The 25,187-nt window shown below is 46.0% G+C and overlaps 2 protein-coding genes across 2 annotated transcripts; both read right to left on the bottom strand.

The window, feature by feature from the left end:
- Window positions 1-345: 345 nt before the first annotated feature.
- On the bottom strand, window positions 346-14,842 carry LOC147702456 (uncharacterized). Its single transcript, XM_086929417.1, has 2 exons — window positions 13,603-14,842; window positions 346-1,163 (listed from the first exon to the last, which is right to left on the bottom strand). Exons 1-2 carry the CDS (start codon window positions 14,840-14,842, stop codon window positions 346-348), a joined length of 2,058 nt encoding a protein of 685 aa, XP_086785543.1.
- Window positions 14,843-16,739: 1,897 nt separating this feature from the next.
- Window positions 16,740-21,074, bottom strand: LOC147702455 (uncharacterized). The gene is made up of 2 exons (XM_086929416.1): window positions 19,835-21,074; window positions 16,740-16,762 (listed from the first exon to the last, which is right to left on the bottom strand). Exons 1-2 carry the CDS (start codon window positions 21,072-21,074, stop codon window positions 16,740-16,742), a joined length of 1,263 nt encoding a protein of 420 aa, XP_086785542.1.
- Window positions 21,075-25,187: the final 4,113 nt, after the last annotated feature.

Raw genomic sequence — 25,187 nt, 5'->3', positions numbered from 1 at the left:
GCTTCCCGCAGCCTATGTATCAGTACCGCATGGTCAACGGTGTCGAACTCGGCCGACATGTCGAGCAGCACCAGAAATGCTGCTCTATCCATGTCGACACGCGAACGAAGGGTGTCCAAAACGGCGACCAATGCGGACTCAGTGCCATGGGCCGGCCTAAACCCAAATTGGGCCACGTCCAGACAGGCGTTGGTTTCAAGGAAGCTAGACAGGACTCTTGTGACCAATTTCTCTAGGATTTTTACAGAGAACGGTAGAAGCGAAATGGGCCGGTAGTTCGCTGGGCACAAGGGGTCCAAGGTAGCTTTTTTTAGCAGAGGTGAAACCACTGCAAGCTTCCAACTGTCAGGAACCGTGGCTGTGGCAAGAGACTGGCAGCAGATGGAATGAAGCGGGGGGGAACAGCTCCGCCTGGAACACCTTCCAGAACTTGTGCGGTAAAGGGTCAAGAGGTGAACCGGAAGAAACACTATTGGCTAGCAGGCAAAAATCCTCCAAGGAAGGTGGAGGAAAACAAGACAGCTGAGGCTGCATTGTCTTCTCCCTGACAGCATCAGGGGTCAAAACCTGAACCAAGTCCGATAAAGAATGAGGTGAGGAAGAAATCGAACTGGGGGTCGAAAGTCCCGTCAGAATATTCCTGATTTTTTCATCAAAAGCAGAAGCCAAGGAATTACATAGCTCCTGAGAAGCCGGGATAGTATTCGAGGCGCAGGTAGGGTTGGACAGGCTGTTGACTATTCTAAACAGGGCTTGGGACTTATTCGCTGCCTTAGCCAGAGTGTCCTCCAGATACTTTGCCTTGGCATTCCTGATCTGCCTTTTATATTCCTGCAGAGACTGCTTGTAAAGGAGTTTATCAGGTTCCAAGTAGTGCCTTCTCCAGGCTCTCTCTGCCTGTTTACAGCAAAGCTTTTGCTGTAAGAGATCACTGGAGAACCAAGGTGTAGCCCGCGATGGTTTAGCTTTAACCTTGCGTAAAGGGGCAGCCTTGTCTAAAGACTCCAGAATCTGCTGACAAAGAGTGGAATAACTATCCTCCGCACTTTCCCCCAAGATAAAGGCCCCAGGAAGAAGCGTAGGCAAACTAGAACACTTCAGGATCCGTGACCATTGCCGACTAAACTTAGGTTCTCCAGTGCCGCTATTATTCAGTGAGCCCACTGGCAAAAAAATGAAAAAGTAACTCATCGCATGGTCCGTCCAGCATTGGCCCGCTATCTCCTTAATCGAGACCAGTGAGTCATCAGCAAAGACCAGATCCAGGGTATGACCTTTTTCATGGGTAGGAGAGAGCACCAGTTGCGTAAGATGTACATTACTGCACGCCTGGCAGAGTTCACGATAAGCGAGGTCATGTGGACCATTTGGCCAGAGATTAAAATCACCCAACACGAAGAACCTAGCATGTGAATTAGACAAATCGTATATAAGGTCTATCAATTCCTGAGGGGGGGGCATGGCACTACTGGGCGGTCTATAACAAAGTAGCCCAGCAGCCAACACACCACTCTGGCCTTTTAAGGAAAACCCTAGGAGTTCAAACCCACTAACCCCTTTGACTTCCAACTGCGAAAATGCGAGGGTTTCCCTAAAAATAAATCCAACTCCGCCACCTCTCCCAGAACCACGCGGATTATGTTTAATCAAATAGCCCGGGGGACATGCCCAACCAAGCTCTACCCCACTGTCCGCTCTAGTCCAGGTTTCAGTCAAAAACAGTACATCCAACTTTGATGTCTCTATGAGAAGGGCAATCTCAGCATGATGTTTGCAGAGAGAGCGAACATTCAATAAACCACAAGAAAGGGCCCTCGCAGGAGATAAAGTTGTATCCGAATGCTTGGCCGAGTTAGAAGTGTCGCTCAACGAGCAAAGCTCATCTCTGGAATACACAAGGCGAGCAGCCTGGCTAGCGCTAGACGCGGCCGGGACGCGAACGGGCACAAACGGGCTTACCTCAGGCGCACCTCCTGCTGCGCGCCCACGCTGCGCGCTTGCACACCCATCCTCTAATATACTGCTGTATTAGGCCGCGCGGGAGTCCTGTGAGGATAATCCTCTAGACCCGCGAAAAGATGGCGCCTGAAAACGGGCCGATCCAAGTAACCCCCACCCAAGATGGCAGGCGGGACGCCGCGGTCAGTTTCCAATTGCCCCCAAAGTCTGGCTAAATCCCTGCAAAATGCGGGTGCTTTTACAATGATTATTGTGCAAGTAAGTTCCTGTCTAATACCCCCAAATAACAAGCTGCAATAGCGCTTGTGGCCAAAGTGGCAGCGCGACTAAAAAATGAAGTATTAAAATATTAAAATAGCAGATAACAGCAACAAAGGTTCGCGTAAGCGCTGTAGTGCGATAGTCTACCTTAGGGCAGGAGATGGTGCCTTAAATGCACAATCCTGTGCGCTGGAGTCCTGTGAGGATAATCCTCTAGACCCGCGAAAAGATGGCGCCTGAAAACGGGCCGATAGTTCCAATATACAGATCAAATAAGGAGGGCTGATATATGGCTAGCCACTAGCCAGGTCATTATACAGTAATGTCAACTCCTATCATATTGCTTTGACCCACAATAATACCATAACACTCAGCAGTTTGCAGCCAATTATAGCTCATGCAGGCTGGTTATTAACCTCATGCAGCCTGGTTAATAACTCCCTTTTGCTCATACAAGATCTCTCCACTATGGGTCTTATCAATCACTCAGCACTAAACCAGACCCTATACCAGTCATCACCAGCTGAACAGAAATGGAATGCTTGAAGCGATTTGACACATAAAGCTGGTCACTTGAAGGCCTGCATTCTCATCCAGCACAGCAGGTCCCAATTAGCTGCATCCTATTTGTGCCGCTTTACATCTCACAATGTCTATCCGAGCAGATTTCCTGACCATTTCTCTCACCAAACATTTCTGCTCAGAATCATGAATTTTAAACAAAATATCAGACTGGACAACCCAGTGCAGTAACCATATAAATAGATTATGATTAGGGCTCCTGGTCATATGGAATTTTTTTTTGACATTTCCGTCTGTATTTTTTCATATTTATTTTTGGTTACTTTTATCTGTATTTATCCATATTTATTTTGGGTTTTGTGGAAAAAGTAAGTTGAAGTTAGTATATTTCCACATTTATTTAACTGCTAAATATGCATTCATGCTTGAATCCCTGCCAGGTGAACACCCGTAGAAGATAAATCAATGCACTTACATGAAAATACGCACATTTCAGTAACAACCTTGTGCATTTCTACTGGTGTTAAAGCCTCTTTACTAAAATTCCTTTCTGTTTTAATCCCCTTACCTATCAATTCACACAGCTATTGGCCTGGCAGTCATGGCAGACAGTATTTAGAATTTGTCAAAAAGCAACCCAATTTCCGTTTTTATCCACATTTAAAAATAAATACAGACAAGAAAATAAATGTTTTCTGTCTGTATTTATGGGTAAAAATCAGTAAAAACAGAAAACTGGCAGCCCTAGTTATTATCATATCAAATACCACAAAAAGACCTGCACAGTTGCTCAAAGCTGCAAGCATACTGAAAAACTGAAGTGCACGATTGTCTAAACATAATATGAACTTATTTTGACTTGTACTGAAGTGGTTGTCTATTTACTTACTTATATACTATTGTGCAACCTCCTCTGATGTGTCTGTAAAACTTACCTTTGTCCCGAAGTTTTGTCCTGAATTATGACCTCCTCTCCTGTATTTTTGTCCTGAATTTTGACCCTTTCTCCTGAATTTGTCCATTCACCGTCCTGAATTTGCACCCATGCCAGTTGGTCACCCTAGGCTTGTGGATGATAGGACTTAACCATTTTTGAAATCATTGTTGATGTGGTATGAATATACTGCTTTATTTTTTTTGTTTGTAGTAATTGATATTTAGTTTTGACTGCTGGATGCTTCTGTAACAGCCAGATTGTATTTCCATTTACTGTTTCCGTATGGAACAGGCGTGCTACATTCTATGTGCTTTGTCTGGTCTTCTGTTTTCTTACAAACACACATTTTTTTATCACTTAAACACGTATTCAGATTTGTTTTATGTTCTTTTTATGCCATTTACCCGTTAAAGAAAATAGTGTTTCCATGTGCAATGTCTAATTTAGTGCTGGTTTTGTCAACGAGTGTCAAATAAAAAAGTAATGATCATTGTCACATTTGGTATATGTTTATATTGTTATGCACTAGAAAGGAGTCATGTTTCCCTGAGGTAGTTAAATGTCTGTTTGTTCATCTGTTGTAGCCATGTATATTGTGTTGGCCTCTCATTCTAATTTCAATGCTGCTGCCACACTTTGTTTTATCTGTTTGTAAACTTTAATGTCTTAATAGTTATGGAACACACATATCTGTATAAGAACCCTTTGTCTAGAGAAGTGTGCCTAGACATTTAATGTTTTCAGTCCACACTTAACTATGGGTATGGTATGCAATTTGTATAATGTTTAGTGTGTTTTTTAATTGGAATTTGCAAAAATAGTAATACTTCATACCTTTTCTAAAATTGATTTTTGTAGGCATCTTATTGGCCAGGCTGGGGCTCTCTTCCATGTGTAGAAAGTGAGCCAAGCCATGGGGAGGCAGATGTCTGAGTTACCTCCACAGGTGGCATCAGTATTTGAGAGTGAGACTGGCCAGCACTGATGGCTGCAGATATCGGAACATCACAATTGTTAGTAGAAGTAAGAAGAATGCCTTTACCATATGTTAAGAAAGAACTGCAGCACCAAGAGCGCTTCTGGAAATGGAAGCCTGTTAACATCCTGGGCCAGTCTCTTATATCTACAGAGCCACCCATCAAGGAGTATGCTACCATGCTTGTCGCTTGCCCACTCAGGTCACGGTAAGAGATATTCTGAATTACAGACAATTGCTGCCTAAATACCCCTAATTGCTAGTACATCCTAACCTTTTATACATGTTAATGACAATTTGTGTTATAGAAGTGCATGCTGGTCCATAAGCAGCTTCGCAAATGTTGAATGATTGTTTAATGGTATACACAGCATACCGACAATATAGTTACATCCTGCCAGACACCCACTTCCAGCAGACATAAATTGAATAATACACTCTAACATGGAATCCCCACATCCATGACTTATTGCCTCTAGAACTAATGCATAACAGTCTAAAAAGGTGCCTTCCAGACTATTGATAAGTGTATGATTTTCACTAAAAAACATACCCACACAAAAATATGCAATATGTATCCATTTTTGTAAAAGCACAATACATTTCTGTTGAAAAATAAAGAAGGTATATATAATCTTGGGAATAGATTACAAGCTGTGAAATTCTCTTCAACTCAAAATCTTTCACTCAGAACATTTGTTTTCTTCTCATTCATCCCTCCTCCATGTGTTACTGTCTCTTTTCTGAGCGTGCCAAACATCACCCATTACTCACGATACTTTGGACACTTTGGACATGCTATCATGAGATTCTTCCTCACTTCTACAATCTGCCTTGGACTCGAGAACTATGATTGTCTTTTCCTACCCAACCTCAGTTTCTCCAAGCCCAATTTCCAAAAAGCCACTTGTTTTCCAGACACACTTCTTATCATCATACCATTTTATATTTTATCTACTACCGCACAGTCTTATATACAAAACTCCTGTTCTACTTACAGTAAAGTCACCCTCTATCTTCCATTTAATCCTTACAAGAGAAAATGTAGAACTTGGCTCCCTTCATCTCAAATGCTCAAAAGCGATGTGAATGTAACAGCATTCGGAGCAGTGCAATGATCGCAGTACAATTCTTGTTCATCAGACTTCAGTTTCCTTCCTGGCATCTAAGTCATTGTATACAAGCTTTGGTAATTCATTTGATTATTTCTGCTAATCCATTGGATTAGGAGAATACAATGCTGTTCTGAGATGTTCCAAATTGTATCCAGTTATCAATATGATAGCCCTACCTCTCAAACTCTTCCTCCCAGCAGTCCATGTCTGTTGCTGTAGTGACAGTACCAACATTGTTTGGCAGCCCCCACTTAGACTTTTATCAACTGTCACAACCCCTTTCGGGGGTTCGAGGTGGAAGCAGGAGCTATTGGTCCCAACCGTGGGCATTGAGACCTTTTACGTCTGATGTCCCAGGACTTGACTTACTGTGGGTCCTGAGTGAGAATGCAAAGATGGCCCTCTTGAATCAAGAATCCTGTTGCGTTATTCCAAACATGAGTAACGTCCCCAAATGCACTCAAAAAGAAACATGATTCAATGTTTTGTTACTTGTTCATATCAATAAAGTTTTATTGGAATGTTCCTTAAATTATTTCAAAGTTCCTTGACGTTATTTTCACATCAATATATCGATTTAGGCATCAGTCTTCATAGCCCAATGCATTTCGGGCAACAAGCCCTTTATCAGAGGCTTCATGTACTGTCGAAAAGGAATATACAACGGTCACCTCAAAAATACATACAATCTTTGTTCAAGCTCAATGAAGTTATACAGAATTTCAAGCTTTTGGACAGTTTGGCCTTATATCCCCGACTGTGTATACCAACTCAAACAGAAATGTACCATGTGAATGTTCGACAAAATAAATAAATACATAAATATTCATGTGTAAATGTAAAAAGTAAAGCAACATGGAAAAAAGACCCAGAGGGTGAATCATTCAAACAAGTCCATATTCATGCCTGTGTTTAGAGGTGTGCGTCATGCAGGGTACTGAACGGTGCATTGAAACTTGATCCGAAAGTGCGCTGCTTATAGTGTGTCAATAGTATGGTAGATTATAGTATCCTACCTTGACCTGATCAATACGATATATACAATGATGTCATGGATTCTAAATATCAAATGTACGGAATGCCAAGATCGACAATGTCCTGAAAAAATTTCAAAAAACATGGGTGAAAACACTTAAATAGGTGACTATCACGTCATTCACTTTAAACGCGGGTAAGAAAAATCGGTACCTTAGAAACTTGGCGGATCTTAACGGACCGTGATTTGTTAGTTCGAAGATCTAAAACAGATAAACCAGTGTATTAGTCCTGGTAATCCCGTAGAAATAGCGAAGCTTCGCTATAAAAAGTCATGCGAGACCATGCGTCTTACAGATAAAGTTTCATGAAGGATCCTGACCGGGTTTCCGTCTCTTCCGTAGAAAATACGGAAGTGTGCACACTATATTCCGCGCATTTCAAGTCACGCCATGAGGCATGTAGACATAAAAGAAATACGACTAGGTAATGTGAACGAGGGAAGAAAGATTCACAAGTTAGATGTGTGTAGTAAAAAAGATAAGTCGGAAAAGAGATCCGGAATCTAGATAGTGTCCTGCAGTGAAACAAAAAATGGTGACTACTAAAAAATTCATAATAAATGAGGTGTGTGCGAGGGTGCAATAGTGACTCTAAAAAATAAGAAAAATCGTCCAAAGAAGATATCTAGGACTAAACAACCTTAATGCATGTCAAAGGTGTACTGGTCGTGTGGAAATATAAATACAAATGTGAATCAAGGAAGATATGGTTCACATACTTGCATGTAATGGATATTTTCATAGTTTCAAATGGAAACACTGTGAAAATCGCTAAGAAAATCTTAGGGTCTGTTTTCAAAATGTTATATTATGTTTTACAAGAAACAGTTCAGATCAAAACGATCATTCAGTCGCTTCGGGTGAATAGTATTCAAGAAGTTGATCCAAAATACCTTTCGTAGTAAAAGATGCTGTGTGTTGCCTCTCCCATGGAGAATGGGTGGTTGTTTCAAGATAAGGAATCTGAGTTGACTGGGAGTATGTTTAAAGGTATTGAAATGAGATGCCAACGGTGACTTAGAACTCTTGGTGCGAATGTTACTCTTATGTTCTATTAGCCTTGTCTTAATTTTTCTTTCTGTTTTGCCCACATATGCGAGGCCGCATGGGCACTTGATCTTGTAAATTAGGTTGTGACTGTCACATGTAGCTGGTACTTTTAGTTTGATCAAGGTTACTCGACTGGGATGTTGAAATTCATTTCCTTTGATGATCGCGTTGCAACTGCCACAGTTATGGCAGGGTAACGTGCCTTTGTACGAGTGTTGTTTCTGGTCATCTTTTTTATTTAGTAGTTCCTTGATGTTCTTAGTTCGTTGGTATGCAAACATTGGTGGGTTAGAGAATATCCTGTTAAAATCATCTTCCAATGTCAATAAGGACCAGTGTTTCAATATGATCCTTTTAATGTGCTGACTCTCAGTGGAGTATTTTGAAATGAAAACCATTCTTTCTTTACCCTTGGGTTTCTCTTTTGTTTTTACCAAAGTAGAACGACTTACAGTTGATGCTTTCGATACAGCTTCCTCTACGATGCCATTTGGGTACCCTCGCTCTTTGAATTTATTGACTGTGGTTTGCATATTTTCATTGTATGTTTTGTCTGTAGAGGAAATCCTTTTTATTCCTAGTAACTGGGAATATGGAAGATGTTTCTTTAGTGAGTATTGATGAAAGCTATGGAAGTGTAACAGATTGTTTCACTGAGAGTCAGCACATTAAAAGGATCATATTGAAAAACTGGTCCTTATTGACATTGGAAGATGATTTTAACGGGATTTTCTCTAACCCAATGGGGTGTTGCTTTGCCCCGGAAATAGCCAACCTTGTCATGGACCAATTTGAGGGCAGGTATGTCTTCGATGAAACGATCCCATTTCGACATCATTTGTCGAGGTGGATGCGTTTCATCGACGACATCTTCCTTATCTGGAATGGCAATAGTGAAGAACTTGACCAATTCCATAGGTGGCTGAATACATGCACCCCCGATCTAAAGTTTACCATCACTTTTAGCAAAGACGGAATTAATTTTTTGGACCTATGGATTTTCAACAACAATGGACATTTAGAGGTGAGCCTCTTCACTAAACCTATCGACCGAAATACGCTGTTGGAATTCACCAGCGGCCACCCAAGAAGCCTTAAAGAAAACTTGCCCTATGGGCAATTTTTACGAATTTGTCGTAATTATTCCAACAAGCACGACTATTTTGAGAATGCCGAGACTCTCCTGAATAAATTGTGTACCAGAGGCTACCCCAAGAAACTAGTTAAAGCTGCTTTAAAAAGGGCATGGTATACGCCTCGAGAAACTCTACTCACTCCAAAAGAAAAAACTGAAAATGCACAAATGACTTGCGTATTGACTTTAAACCCCAAGGCTAATAAAGTCAAACAGATAATTCTTAAAAATTGGAGGTTGATTGAACACCTGAACATCCCCAAGCCCCTTTTCCCCTTCAAAAAAGGAAAAAACTTAAAACAACATCTTGTTCGATCAAGTAGAGATCCAGTAGCCAAAAAAGACACCAGAAGCCTTTTAGGTTTGCCAGCCCTGGTGGGGCATTACCGCTGTATTAACTGTGCGGCTTGCCGCTACTCTAGAGATCTCAAGTTCCTTGTGATTATATATATTCACACATTTTGTGAGTTGCGATAGTATGTAAGTATTAGAATGTACGTCCAGGTGTGTACATGCAGTGCCCAAAGGCTCACACATTTTTTGGTGTGCAATTGTTAATCATTTGATTATTTTCCCTGTGTGTGGATCACAGTGGATTGACTCCTTGTCATGTAGTTTTCTTCCTTTGTTTCCATTGTAATTTTTACGTTTTCACTTTTTTCTATTTTGCCCGTATGACCATTATGAATTCTGTGGGCAGAAATATTATTTGTGGCCAGTGGATTCTTGATGTGGATTTAGTCTGTAGAATGTTATTGATGAATGGTACTGGTGATTCCACTTTTGAGTATAACCACCCGCCCGACCCCCATCCTACCGCCAAACCCCCCCCCCCGGTAGTAACCATGCACCGCCGCAGTGGTTACAGCAGTAGTTCTGATCAGTGACACTGATTGGTGCGTGTGGAGATTTTTTTTCCTTTTGACAAATTGCAAGCAACCTTAACTGCGCTAGTGTCTGCTTTTCGTATCACGGAGGCGGCCTTTATGAATGTCCTTCTTTGAGTCCTTTGTTAGTATTACGGTTGTAGTTCGGAACGGGAGCCCTCTTTTGATTGTGTTGGACCCGTTGCGTGTGAGCCGTCGCGTATGATGTCACCGCGTTTATAGAGCGAGTAGAGAGACGGCCCTCCTTTGCACGCTATGGCGGAAGTCCAAAGTCCTGTGTGAGGAGAAGAATGAAAAATTGTCTAGCAGACGCGACAAAGAATTTTCAATTCTATTAAGGACACGGAGGCGAGGATTATGCTTCTCTTCACTTTACTGACATAAACAGCAGCCAATAAAAACTTTAAACTGGCATGACCCCGGAAGGACAACCCCCTCCAACAGTATGCACCAATCACTATCAAGTCCAATGTATAACTGTCCATGTTTATCTATACGACCTCCTCTTTCTTTGCGACACATCATCAGTCCAACAAGACCGGAGGCCAACGTGGCAACCATCGCATCCATCGTCGAGGAAGGCACCTCCTGCACCACGTCACAGATTTCCAGAGCATAGACTGTTCACCTCATGTCTGCTTGTGCTGATCTCCTGAAACAAGAACATAAGTCGTAATGGCCATCCCCAAACTTGGAAATACAACAAGCCAATAACAATCATTCGGGTGGGTACAAGAATTCATCAACCATACAATATTGCATGAAATACAATCCTGCAAGCCCGGGTGGGATAATCCTCGCCTCCGTGTCCTTAATAGAATTGAAAATTCTTTGTCGCGTCTGCTAGACAATTTTTCATTCTATGTCAGTCCACGGAGGCTCAGATTATGCTAGTTTAAAGTTTATCCACCACCACCGAGGCCACATCCACAATAGGCTTATGATAAAACACTTTAAAGGTGGAATCAGAAGACCAATCTGCCGCAGTCATGATATCTTGAAGCCGAGAGCCGGCACCAAAGGATTTTGAGGCCATAGCCCCTCTCACAGAATGAGCCCAAAATTTAGAGGTATCAATACCCGCCAGGCCCAACAACCAGGTAACCCACCTGGCCAGAGTTGCACTGGTGACTGGGCGGAAAGGTTTCTGTAATGAAATCAACAGTTGACCAAAACCAGTTCTAAATTCTCTAGTACAATCCTCATATACCTTCAAACATTTGACTACACATAATTTACTGTGATGAGGAAATGCAGGATATGCAATACATTTTGTATGAGTTTTTGTACGCCTAGAGATCGTAAAAGAAACTCCTGTGGGAGTGAATACTCTACCTGATAAATCCAAGGCCCGAATATCCGACACTTGCCTGCATGAGACCAAGCAGAGGAGAAGTGTAAGTTTAGCTGAGAGCTGTTTGCGAGACAGACCCTCATTAGCCGGCCAGGCCGCCAAAAAACGTAGGACCACTGACACGTCCCAGAGTTCAGTATACCTGGGTTGAGGGGGCTTCACTAAGCGGACTCCCCTGACTACTCTGCACACCAAAGGGTGCTCCCCAATGGGCTTACCGTCAACATGCGGGTGCCCCGCAGAGATCGCCGATCGGAAGTTATTCACTGTTCGATAAGCCAGACCAGACCGCGCCAGTTCCGATAAGAAATTCGCTATGACAGTGATATCGGATCCCATCGGATCCCCCTGCCGTTCGTTACACCAACCAACCCATCGTCTCCAAGCTGACTCATATCGCTTGTGGGTGGAAGGTGCCCATGCCTGAGATAAGAAAAAGAGAGTGTCCTGTGAAACTCCCGGCATTTGCCAACGTCGCCGGAAAGTCTCCACGCCATGAGGGACAATTGATTCTGAAGGACCAACGGGTGGGGAAGACCCACCGGGTCTGTGAGAAGATCCGGGAACGATGAAATTTGCACTGGCGCTGCACAGGTGAGACTCATTGCCACCGGGAACCACGCTTGTGCTTTCCAGCACAGTGAGACCAAGACCAATTCCGCTTTCTGCCTCCGAACCTGAGCCAGAACTCTCGGGATCATGATAAATGGAGGAAACGCATACAGAATGCCCGTCGTCCACGATTGAAGGAAGGCGTCCGAGCTGATCGCCAAGGGATCCGGGCGCCAGCTGTAAAACTGGGGAAGTTGCCTGTTGAGCCGAGAGGCAAAAAGGTCTACCACACACGGACCCCATTTGTGGTTCAATGCCCCGAAGATCCGAGGGTGCAGTCTCCAATCACTCGCATCTCTCAAGTACCGAGAGTTCCAATCCGCCATCACGTTGGCAGACCCCGGAATATATTCCGCCGTCACCGAAATTTGATGGGCCAGGCAATAGTGCCAGAAATCCTTCGCTATCTCCGCCAGGAGGCGAGACCTGGTTCCTCCCAGGCGATTTATGTATCGCACCGCGGACACATTGTCCATGCGTAGGAGAATGCAGCATGACACTTTCTGAGGGGACAGAGTGCGAATCGCAAAGGAACCCGCCAGAAGTTCCAGGCAATTGATGTGGAGACTCAGTTCGTCGCTGGACCATCGACCCCCCGTCTCCACCGAGCCGCAACGGGCTCCCCAGCCCCAGCGGCTGGCATCTGACTCTATCACCACCTCCGGGGTGGCCGCGAAAATGGCTCTGCCATTCCACGCATCCATATGCTCTAACCACCAGTTCATCTCCGTACGAGCCTCTGGCGAAAGGGAAACTTGTTGAGCGTAAGTCAGACCTTTGCGCAAGTGCAATGCCTTCAAACGCTGCAAAGCCCTGTAATGTAAAGGGCCCGGAAATATCGCCTGGATAGATGACGCTAGAAGTCCGACCACACGCGCCAAAATCCTCAAGGAGATTGTCGGAGAGGCAAGCGCTCTCCTCAACTCCTTCCTGATAGCCACTCTCTTCTTGAGGGGCAAGAGTAGTTGAGCTTTCACCGAGTCGACCTGGAAACCCAGGAATTCCATCACCTGAGAAGGTTGCAAGATGGACTTCTGCAAATTCAGAAGGAAACCCAAGTCCTGAAGAAGTTGAATCGTCCAGGACAGATGGAGTGACACCATCTCCGGCGACCGACCTAAAATCAGTATGTCGTCGAGGTAAATGATGAGGCGAACGCCCCGTTCCCTCAAGTTCTGTACCACGGGTCTCATCAACTTGGTGAAACACCATGGGGCGGACGACAGCCCAAAGGGCATGGCCGAAAACTCGAACCACTGGTCGCGCCACTGAAACTGTAGAAAACGCCGGTGAGGAGGGTAAATGGACACTGCCAGGTAGGCGTCTTTTAAGTCCAGGCGTACCATCCAATCTTGCTCTAGGAGGATGTCGCGCAGTAGGTGTATACCTTCCATTTTGAAGTGTCGATACACCACCCAGCCGTTGAATTCCCTGAGGTTCAACACTAGTCGATACCCCTGGTCCTTTTTGGGGACCACGAAGACAGTGCTCACGAAGCCCAGGTCGTGTGGAACGGTTTCCACAATCGCGCCCTTCTGGAGTAAAGAGCATATCTCTACGTCGATGAAACTCTGCTCTGTCTGGGAAAAATGCAGGGCATTCGGTCTCCGCCGTTGGGTCGGGGAGGCATAGAACTCTATGTGAAATCCCTGTACTGTCTGCAACACCCAAGGGTCGCTCGTGAGCGTGCGCCACCTGTGGAGAAAAAGAGACAGTCTGCCTCCCACCATATGTTCTGACGGACACAAAAGTCGTACCTGAGTAGGAGTTGTCTCCAGAACCATTCTGCTGGCCACGATAGGATCCTCTCTGTCCTTTGCCTCTGCCTCCTCTATTGCGGGAGGGGTAGAAGTTGGAGCGTCTGTTGCCTCTGCCTCTCTGATCTGCTCCACGTGAGGTCTGTGCATAACCTCGGCCGGACCCTCGACCTCGTGGGCGTCCGGCCCTATCAAAAACACCAGTGTGGAAAACCTTCTTGATATTTGATTGCGCCCGGTCCAGCGCGGAGAAGGTGGCAACGTACTTGCCCATTTCTCTAACGAATTTGTCTCCAAAAAGCATACCATTGGCGAGCGAACCAGGTTCGGAAGGGGCCATTTCCGCCAGCTGGGAGTCGATTCTCATAAGAAAGGAGCGTCTTCGCTCCGTAGACAGGGCCACATTTGCGTTCCCTAAAAAGCACATGGCACGTTGTGCCCATTCAAGGATCTCTGACACATCCAGTGGCACCTTCCTATCCTTTGCCTTGACTGCTGCATCCAGAATCTTTGTGAGGGGTCCAGCTACGTCCAACATTTTGTCCTGACACCCTCGCCAGGCTCTATCTAATCCCTTTTTCGGATCCTTCGCAAACTTTCTCATAAAGGCCGCCATTGTGGGGTCCAAGTCCGGCGTATCTGCCACCTTTCCCGTCAAGGATGGCCTGGGACATTCAGATCTGAGCGTGGCTCTCACACTACTGTCGAAACCCTGACGCAGGTTATTACCCACATAGTGTGCCACCTCCGGGCACGGCACCCATTCCGTGGACCTAGGGTGTACAATGTTGTTTGGATCAAACAGGAGGTTCTTCGGCGCCTGACTATCATCAGCCTTATAGGCGGTGTGTTTCACCTTCTTCGATTTCTTCCTGGACGTCAACGAGTCCACCTCAGAATCAGAAGTGACAGGCGGGGACGGGGACGAATCCCCAGACGTATCCATAACCATCGAGCCATGATCCTTCATAACATTCCTGGCCATCTGTGCTAACACCTGGGCCGAGGCTTGAGGAGAGGTATCACTCTGCCGGGCTGACTTAAACTTCCTCTTGCCATATTTCTGAAGGGTGTGAGTAAAAGGCTTGAGAGCCTTAATCAATGCCTTATTGACTGACCCTTGGACATGGGTATCCAGGGCCTCAACCAAATTTTCCTCCAATTGTTCTTCCTGTGGCTCATACTCCTCGTACTCATTATATTCTGCCCATTGGTTATCCTCCTTGGCGTAGTACGCCATAGCTTTAAAGCAGGGAGGTGTGGAGGAACTTCAACAGGGGGGAGCAGCCCAGGGGTGCCTCAAATACACACACACACACTGTAGTCCGAAAGAATCACCACTCTGTGAGGCTAAGATTGAGGTGGAAGGAGACCCCTTTGTGCACACAAAGCTCCCCTAGAGCAAGGCTCTAATCCGGACACGCTCCGGTAGGCGTTCTGTGAGACCAGGATTTATGCAGCCTGAAAGACGCGCGATGTGCGAGGAGCCGGTATCATAGAAAACGAAAGTCGGCTCCTCGCGCATGCGCGTCGCGTGTGGGGCGAACTCGACTGCCTCCTGAGCGCGAGAGGCTCGCGTCTGTCTCCACCTGCTCCACCGCCCCCTACCAAGACACGCGCCCTGCCGACTCGCGGTCAGAAAGAAAAACAAACGCGCGGTAAAATACCGGAGCGGGGCAAGTAAGCAACCCGAGCAATAAAGGCGAAGGCACCAAACACGCATCAGCAACACGAAAGTTCAAGTCAAGAGCACAATAACGCGCTGTTCACAACCACCGCCCTTAAAACCATTAACCACAATAAAGTAGAAATGTAAAGGGCACTTAACTCGCTGCTGCAGCAGCAAAGAAAGAGGAGGCCGTATAGATAAACATGGACAGTTATACATTGGACTTGATAGTGATTGGTGCATACTGTTGGAGGGGGTTGTCCTTCCGGGGTCATGCCAGTTTAAAGTTTTTATTGGCTGCTGTTTATGTCAGTAAAGTGAAGAGAAGCATAATCTGAGCCTCCGTGGACTGACATAGAATCGAAGCTTTCGGAACCCCCGTGTAATGTATGGAGAAGTGCCTGCTGAGATAGGGGAACAATAAGGGTTGGACATCTTCTCTAGGAAAATGGAGCGTGACAGGTTGAGTGCGTGTTGCGTGGAGGCTGGACACGCACGCATTTTAATCAGGGCAGTTTTGTTGTTACTTCTTTGACAGGAGGAGGAGAGTTGCAAGAGAGATACATAAAGTTATAAGCGACCTCGTGGACATCGAAGTGGGCGCATAAGGGGTTTGTCCCTTTAGGTATGTGGTGTAAATTTACTTCACCTGGAACCATTTCTCTCTTGGATTTTGTTGTGTCTAATTTAGATTACTATTATTGCTACTTAGAAACTGTAGAGTGTATGTTGCCCCCCAGTAATCACGCTGCAATCGCTGTTAGTTTGATGCTTTTATTCACAGTAATTCTCCCTATAGAGCGCCGAGCCTGTCCTGCTCGTACCGACTCCTTCGCGCCAATGGAGCGCGGCTGCGCGCGCAGCCCAACATGGCTGCCGGCACGTCACATCTGAGCGTGACGTGCAACCACTAGACTGCGTCTCTACAGAAACTCGTTTTCATTTTCTTAGGTACCCTTGGATTGAGTGCCTAGATTGACCCGTCCCTGTATAATAAGGGATCGGAGAGTGCTCCTGCACTGTTGTTGAAGGTATTTACAGGACTCTGTTGACTTGGATGGTGGGGTTCATTTTCTTTTCTATCCCTGACCTTCCCATGTCACACGTCTGTGCATGCATGGTGGTGGATGAAAAATTGTCTAGCAAACGCGACAAAGAATTTTCAATTCTATTAAGGACACGGAGGCGAGGATTATGCTTCTCTTCACTTTACTGACAAAACACAGCAGCCAATAAAAACTTTAAACTGGCATGACCCCGGAAGGACAACCCCCTCCAACAGTCTGCACCAATCACTAACAAGTCCAATATATAACTGTCCATGTTTATCCATACGACCTCCTCTTTCTTTGCGAATACACCATCAGTCCAACGAGACCGGAGGCCAACGTGGCAACTATCGCATCCATCGTCGAGGAAGTCACCTCCTGTACCACGTCCCAGAGTTCCAGATCATAGGCTGTTCATCTCATGTCTGCTTGTGCTGATCTCCTGAAACAAGAATATAAGTCGTAATGGCTATTCCCAAACTTGGAAATACAACAAGCCATAACAGTCATTCTGGTGGGTACAAAATATCACAAAACCATACAATAATGCATGAAAATACAGTTCTTCAAGCCCGGGTGGGATAATCCTCGCCTCCGTGTCCTTAATAGAATTGAAAATTCTTTGTCGCGTTTGCTAGACAATTTTTCATTCTATGTCAGTCCACGAAGGCTCAGATTATGCTAGTTTAAAGTTTCTCCACCACCACCGAGGCCACATCCACAATAGGCTTATGATAAAACACCTTAAAGGTGGAGTCAGATGACCAATCTGCCGCAGTCATGATATCCTGAAGCCGAGAACCGGCACCAAAAGATTTTGAGGCCATAGCCCCCCTCACAGAATGAGCCCCAAATTTAGAGGTATCAATACCTGCCAGGTTCAACAACCAGGTAACCCACCTGGCGAGAGTCGCACTGGTGACTGGGCGGAAAGGTCTCTGCAATGAAATCAACAATTGACCAAAACCAGTTCTAAATTCTCTAGTACAATCCTCATATGCCTTCAGACATTTGACCACACATAATTTACTATGATGAGGAAATGCAGGATAAGCAATACATTTTGTATGTGTTTTTGTACGTCTAGAGATTGTAAAAGAAACTCCAGTGGGAGTGAATACTCTACCTGACAAATCCAAGGCCCGAATATCCGACACTCGTCTGCATGAGATCAAACAGAGCAGAAGTGTAAGCTTAGCTGAGAGTTGTTTACGAGACAGACCCTCATTAGCTGGCCAGGCCGCCAAAAAACGTAGGACCACTGAAACGTCCCAGAGCTCAGTATACCTGGGTTGAGGGGGATTCACTAAGCGAACCCCCCTGACTACTCTACACACCAGGGGGTGTTCCCCAACAGGTTTGCCCTCAACATGCGGGTGTCCCGCAGAGATTGCCGATCGGAAGTTATTCACTGATCTATAAGCCATTCCTGACCGCGCCAATTCAGATAAGAAATTCGCTATCACAGTGATATCGGATCCCATCGGATCTCCCTGCCGTTCGTTACACCAACCAACCCATCGTCTCCAAGCTGACTCATAGCGCTTGTGGGTGGAAGGTGCCCATGCCTGTGATAAGAAAAAGAGAGTGTCCTGTGAAACTCCCGGCACTTGCCAACGGCGCCGGAAAGTCTCCACGCCATGAGGGACAACTGATTCTGAAGGACCAACAGGTGGTGAAGACCCACCGGGTCCGTAAGAAGATCCGGAAATGATGAAATCCGCACCGGCGCTGCACAGGTGAGACTCATTGCTACCGGGAACCACGCTTGTGCCTTCCAATACGGCGAGATCAAGATCAGCTCCGCCTTCTGCCTCCGAACCTGAGCCAGAACCCTCGGGATCATGATAAACGGAGGAAACGCATATAGAATGCCCGTCGTCCATGACTGAAGGAAGGCGTCCGAGCTGATCGCCAAGGGGTCAGGGCGCCAGCTGTAAAACTGGGGTAACTGCCTGTTGAGCCGTGAGGCGAAAAGATCCATCACACACGGACCCCATTTGTGATTCAATGCCCTGAAGATCCCGGGGTGCAACCTCCAATCGCTCGCATCTCTCAAATACCGAGAGTTCCAATCCGCCGTCACGTTGGCGGACCCCGGTATATACTCCGCCGTCACTGAAATTTGATGGGCTAGGCAATAGTGCCAGAAATCCTTTGCTATCTCCGCGAGGAGCCGAGACCTGGTGCCTCCTAGGCGATTTATGTATCGCACCGCGGACACATTGTCCATGCGTAGGAGAATGCAGCATGACACTTTCTGAGGAGACAGAGTGCGAATCGCAAAGGAACCCGCCAGGAGTTCCAGGCAATTGATGTGGAGACTCAGCTCGTCGCTGGACCAACGACCCCCCATCTCCACCGAGCCGCAACGGGCTCCCCAGCCCCAGCGGCTGGCATCTGACTCTATCACCACCTCCGGGGTGGCTGCGAAAATGGCTCTGCCATTCCACGCATCCATATGCTCTAACCACCAGTTCATCTCCGTACGAGCCTCTACCGAAAGAGAAACTTGTTGAGCGTAAGTCAGACCCTTGCGCAGGTGCAACGCCTTCAATCGCAGCAGGGCCCTGTAATGTAAAGGGCCCGGAAAAATCGCCTGGATAGACGAAGCTAGAAGCCCGACCAAGCGTGCCAAAGTCCTCAAGGAGATTGTCGGAGAGGCAAGCTCTCTCCTCAACTCCTTCCTGATCGCCACTCTCTTCTTGAGGGGCAAGAGTAATTGAGCTTTCACCGAGTCGACCTGGAAACCCAGGAATTCCATCACCTGAGAAGGCCTCAAGATGGACTTCTGTAAATTCAGAAGGAAACCCAAGTCCTGAAGAAGTTGAATCGTCCATGACAGATGGAGTGACACCATCTCCGGTGACCGACCTAGAATTAGTATGTCGTTGAGGTAAATAATGAGGCAAACGCCCCTTTCCCTCAAGCTCTGCACGATGGGTTTCATCAACTTGGTGAAACACCACGGGGCGGATGACAGTCCAAAGGGCATGGCGGAAAACTCGAACCACCGGTTGCGCCACTGAAACTGTAGGAACCGCCGGTGTGGGGGGTAAATGGACACTGCCAGGTAGGCGTCTTTTAAGTCCAGGCGTACCATCCAATCTTGTTCCAGAAGGATGTCGCGCAGTAGGTGTATACCTTCCATTTTGAAGTGTCGATACACCACCCAGCCGTTGAACTCCCTGAGGTTCAACACCAGCCGATACCCTTGGTCCTTTTTGGGAACCACAAAGACGGTGCTTACGAAGCCCAGGTCGTGTGGGGTGGTTTCCACAATCGCGCCTTTCTGGAGTAAGGAGCATATCTCTACGTCGATGAAACTCTGCTCTGTCTGGGAAAAATGCAGGGGATTCGGTCTCCGCCGTTGTATCTGGGAGGCATAGAACTCTATGTGAAATCCCTGTACTGTCTGTAACACCCATGGGTCGCTCGTGAGCATGCGCCACCTGTGGAGAAAAAGAGCCAGTCTGCCTTCCACCATATGTTCTGACGGACACAAAAGTCGTACCTGAGTAGGAGTTGTCTCCAGAATTACTCTGTTGTCCACGATAGGTTCCTCTCTGTCCTTTGCCTCGCCCTCCTCTATCGCGGGAGGGGTAGAAGTTGGAGCGTCGGTTGCCTCTGCCTCTCTGATCTGCTCCACGCGAGGTCTGTGCATAACCTCGGCCGGACCCTCGACCTCGTGGGCGTCCGGCCCTATCAAAAACACCAGTGTGGAACACCCTCTTGATGTTTGATTGCGCCCGGTCCAGCGCGGAGAAGGTGGCAACGTACTTGCCCATTTCCCTAACAAATTTGTCCCCGAAAAGCATACCATTAGCAAGGGAGCCAGGTTCGGAAGGGGCCATTTCCGCCAGTTGGGAATCGATCCTCATAAGAAAAGAGCGTCTCCGCTCTGTAGACAGGGCCACATTTGCATTCCCCAAGAAGCACATGGCACGTTGTGCCCATTCTAGGACCTCCGATACATCCAGTGGTACCTTTTTATCCTTTGCCTTAACTGCTGCGTCTAGTATCTTCGTGAGGGGTCCAGCGACATCCAACATTTTGTCCTGACACCCCCGCCAGGCCCTATCCAGCCCCTTTTTAGGATCCTTCGCAAACTTCCTCATAAAGGCCGCCATCGTGGGATCCAAGTCCGGCGTATCTGCTACCTTTCCTGTCAAGGATGGTCTGGGGCATTCAGATCTGAGCGTGGCTCTCACACTGCTGTCGAAACCCTGTCGCAGGTTGTTACCCACATAATGCGCCACTTCCGGGCACGGCACCCATTCCGTGGACCTAGGGTGCACGATGTTATTTGGATCAAAAAGAAGGTTCTTCGGCGCCTGACTATCATCGGCCTTATAAGCGGTGTGTTTCACCTTCTTCGATTTCTTCCTGGACGTCACCGATTCCACCTCAGAATCAGAGGTGACAGGTGGGGTCGGGGAAGAATCCCCAGACGTATCATTAATCATCGAGCCATGATCCTTCATAACATTCCTGGCCATCTGTGCTAACACCTGGGCCGAGGATTGGGTAGAGGTATCACCCTGGCGGGCTGACTTAAACTTCCTCTTACCATATTTCTGAAGGGGTTTAGTAAAAGGCTTGAGAGCCTTGATCAGTGCCTTATTAACTGACCCTTGGACATGGGTATCCAGGGCCTCAACCAAATTCTCCTCCAATTGTTCTTCTTGTGGCTCATACTCTTCATACTCGTTGTATTCTACCCATTGGTTATCCTCCTCGGCGTAGTACGCCATAGCGCTAAAGCAGGGAGGTGTGGAGGAACTTCTACAGGGGGGGAGCAGCCCAGGGGTGCCTCAAACACACACACACACACTGTAGTCCGTAAGGTCCACCACTCTGTGAGGCCAAGATTGAGGTGGAAGGAGACCCCTTTATACACACAAATCTCCCCTAGAGCCAAGCTCTGATCCGGACACGCTCCGGTAGGCGTTCGCTGAGACCAGGATTTATGCAGTCTTAAAGACGCGCGATGTGCGAGGAGCCGGTATTACAGAAAACGAAAGTCGGCTCCTCGCGCATGCGCGTCGCGTGTGGGGGCCGAACTCGACTGCCTCCTGAGCGCGAGAGGCTCGCGTCTGTCTCCTCCTGCTCCACCGCCCCCTACCGAGCGAGTCACGCGCACCGCCGACTCGCGCCCTCACAAACAACAAACGTGCGGCAAATACCGCAACGGCCAATTAAGCAACGGGAGTAAAGACCGGCAATGAAGCGAGGGCATAAATACACATCAGCAACATGAAAGAAACGTGTGGGGTATAATCAGCGTAACGGAAGGAAACACAGTCAATAAATGCGAAGGCATCAATAACACATTAGGCACAACAAAGTCAAGGGCACGAATCCGCGCCGTTAATAACCACCGCCCTTAAAACAATTAACCACAATCAAGTAGAAAACGTAAAGGGCACTTAACTCGCTGCTGCAGCAGCAAAGAAAGAGGAGGTCGTATGGATAAACATGGACAGTTATATATTGGACTTGTTAGTGATTGGTGCAGACTGTTGGAGGGGGTTGTCCTTCCGGGGTCATGCCAGTTTAAAGTTTTTATTGGCTGCTGTGTTTTGTCAGTAAAGTGAAGAGAAGCATAATCTGAGCCTCCGTGGACTGACATAGAATTGCACGCTTTGACTTTGCTTTGGTGGTTTCTTTTTCCCCCACTTGATTGGCTTTTTGGTCACTCCCCCTTTCTTTGTTTCTTTTTGGAATCGCACCCGATCCTTTGGCACTGCTTAGTCACACACGGGATAGTGTTAGAATGGCAGATCCAATTGTTGTGTTGTAAATATTTTTCATTAATATTGTTTTAGTGCATTTATGCCCTTGTCCTGATGAAGCCAATAGAAACGGGTGTATGAAACGCAACCGCGATTGCGTCGGCACTTTAAGAAGGAGTCCTCTAAAAAGTTTAAGTTGGTTCATATTCCAATATAAGCGCCCTTATAAATAATTAGTTAGGGGTGTTATACCTCTGGCGCTGTTTTGGACTTCCTAGAAGTGTATTACTTTGATTTAAGAGTGTACACTGTGAGAATCTCTTGTGTTTTCTTAGGGTATATATGTTTTGTGTATGTATTGTATATATTGTACATGTGATGTATATATTTTGTATATTGTACTGTATATAGAGATGAATGCAAGCTAGGGTGTTTCATTGTTGTATAGTCCTTAGTACATATGTATTAATTTTTATATATTTTTTTCTGTGCCCCACCTTGTCACTTGACACGTATATATGTTGTTGTGGTTTGTGAATATAAATGATCTAAAATATCATTTTGAACATCAGGGTAATTAGTTATACCGTGTATGTAAATAAATATTACATTGATCCCTCTGTACTACATCTTGTTTATACACATCGTTTGATGTACCTTGCTCATGTATAGGAGGGTGATTTGGGCATAAGACCTGTTTTTTTCCATGGTGCTCATAGTAGCACAACTGAGGACACAAGCAAGGCGCACTAGGTCAACAGATGGGAGCAATGTAAAGTATATCCAAGGTAATCTTCTGGGTTCTTCGCTGACCAGCCAGTACTCCGCGCCAAAGCATCAACTAAGCCAGCTAGAGGTGGCACATGAAGCCGGATGTTGTAGTGCTCTTCTTTTCACAACCCAGTCCCCTCAAAGCCTGCAAACAAAGCAGAAACAGTAAGTGCCGGAACCCACCTCCCCTCCAGGCCAAACTATCCATCAGGTCATGTCCTTAAGTCACCCTCACCACAGGAAGACTGCAAGGCAATGCACAAAATCACCATCTGTTCTTGATTTGATAGCACAGTTCCTGCTCTACACCTGTGCCGATGCAGCAGCGAGGGCTCAAAAATGACACCAAGATGAGGGGTCCCACAATCAGCCAGGCATTCAATGCGGCCCATTCAAAGCAGGCTTAAATGGGCCCCCACCTAGTCAGGGCCACGATGAACAACAGTTCTGCCTTGCGTAAAAATCCAGGCAAAAAATCTGGGCAATCACGTGAGTGTTGTGTATTTCCTTTACCGCTGCCACCACCTACATGATAGGAGCCCTTAGTTCCCCATAGGAGGGGGCCCCCAGAGGGCAAGGGGGAGGACTCCCTCACAGACCAGTGTCAGGCTGCCAGAGGTCTTTGTAGAACCGAGAGGCCCACTGTTGCAGACTGGCGCCACATGACAGTTGCCAACAGTGCTCACCTCTCCATCCCTGTGGCTCAGCTAATGCCCCCTGGGGCCGCTTGGATAACACATCCTGGAACGACTCTAGGGCCCCCAGAATGCGACCACTGACTCTTCATGATGTGCAGATGCATACCTCGGTTGCAGCTTTCTCTTCCAGTCCTCCTTCCCACTCCATCTAGTCTGCAACCATTTGTGGACCAGCATTGTAAACAACCCAATGGTGGTGCAGTGACACACATATGGGTGTAGGAAGTGTGGGAGACACAGGGGATGTATCCCCCCAGATTTTGGAGTGGAGATAATGGGGTACAAGGGTGAGAGGGACGAGGGGGTAAAATCATTTCCTCTCTCAAGTCAAGTCAAAAAACGTTATTTGTTATTCTTCAGTAACATAAAAGCACATGGTAAAACAACCATATAAATAAATATAATATAAACAGGGGGTAGTGGTGCATAAGAAGTTGCACCTCAGAGTAAGAAGAATCTTTTTGGGTAAGGGTAACGTAATATGATTTTGGGTTCTGTACAACACAAGCCTCGGTGCCGATTGAGGTAACAGGACACCCCACTACCTAGGGTGTTAATGCATGGGTGTTAATGCATGACAATCTAACAGATTTCTGTGCTAAAGCTTAATTTAACAGTTGTACCCTGGCACTCATTATTTATCATTTCATTTATACTCGTATTTTGAGCATCAGTTTTGCATAGTTCATTACGCGGACTATAGGGATGTGTGGTTTAGAACCATTTCCTCTTGTAACCAGAGTAGAATCGGGAGCATCTTAATCTTATCCATAACATATGGGGCACCCTATTCAGTAGGACAGATCAAATTAGAACAACTTGTGGGAACCTCTAAAAGATGTGTCATAAATGCGTTTTCCTCCCATTGAATGCTTTGCGTGTTAATCATGCCCCATCCCTGCTCCATAGTTTTCCACCACCACACATTTACTAGCATAAATTGTTAAGAGGTCACTCACTGGTTTAGCGCTCAGTTTTTTCACAAAATAACGCACACCATTAATCATCTTCTCAATCAATTTTCCCTCACAGTTCCACGATTCGTAAGGCCATTAGCATGCAAAAGCGCTACGTATAATTTCGGCATGAACTAGTAAATTTTGCGGCACAAAGAAAATTATTTTGCGGCACATTATTGTATTTTGTGCGAGAATTTAGCGGCACCTCAAGTTAGTGACATTGAGTAGTTATGTAACCTTTTATCTTGTGAAGGATGGTGAACTGTATGTATGGTTTAACTATTCACTTTTTATTTTTGCAAACCGCCCTATTAGTACAGAGGTAAGTTCACCAAAAAAGAGAGGATCTTGTTAAAGAATTTTTACAATACGCAACCCCTTTTACAGAAACCATTCTTAGAACATCTGGCCCTTTAACTTCTGCACATTTTACAGCTACCTATTGTACACTCTGAATATTACAATTTTAAATTAACAAATAGCACATTCATGTTTTAGCACTGCACTAAGATATAAATATTAAAAGTAATAGAGTTTAAACATAAACTATTAGTGAACTAATAGGCTAAGAAATTTTTCATGCACATGGTCCAGATTATTATAGAGGAGCATTACAGTTCATGAAATCAAACACAAAAGATTTTGTACAACTGGTGATCTTAGATCACATATTTAAAAGTACTTTATTAAGTGGTAATGAAGAA

Source organism: Lissotriton vulgaris, chromosome 7 (assembly GCF_964263255.1).
Source record: "Lissotriton vulgaris chromosome 7, aLisVul1.2, whole genome shotgun sequence".
Lineage (NCBI taxonomy): Eukaryota > Metazoa > Chordata > Amphibia > Caudata > Salamandridae > Lissotriton > Lissotriton vulgaris.
The sequence above is the reverse complement of the archived record's forward strand: the minus strand, read 5'-3'. Positions and strand labels throughout refer to the sequence as shown.

Bases quoted from the DNA above. Each gene is read 5' to 3' on its own strand.
- LOC147702456 (XM_086929417.1), bottom strand. From the start codon at position 14,842: ATGGCGTACTACGCCAAGGAGGATAACCAATGGGCAGAATATAATGAG. The intron at 1,164-13,602 runs GTACGACTTTTG...TTTTTTTGCCAG, and splicing joins TGGAGACAACTCCTACTCAG to TGGGCTCACTGAATAATAGC.
- LOC147702455 (XM_086929416.1), bottom strand. From the start codon at position 21,074: ATGGCGTACTACGCCGAGGAGGATAACCAATGGGTAGAATACAACGAG. The intron at 16,763-19,834 runs GTACGACTTTTG...TTCTTGTTTCAG, and splicing joins TGGAGACAACTCCTACTCAG to GAGATCAGCACAAGCAGACA.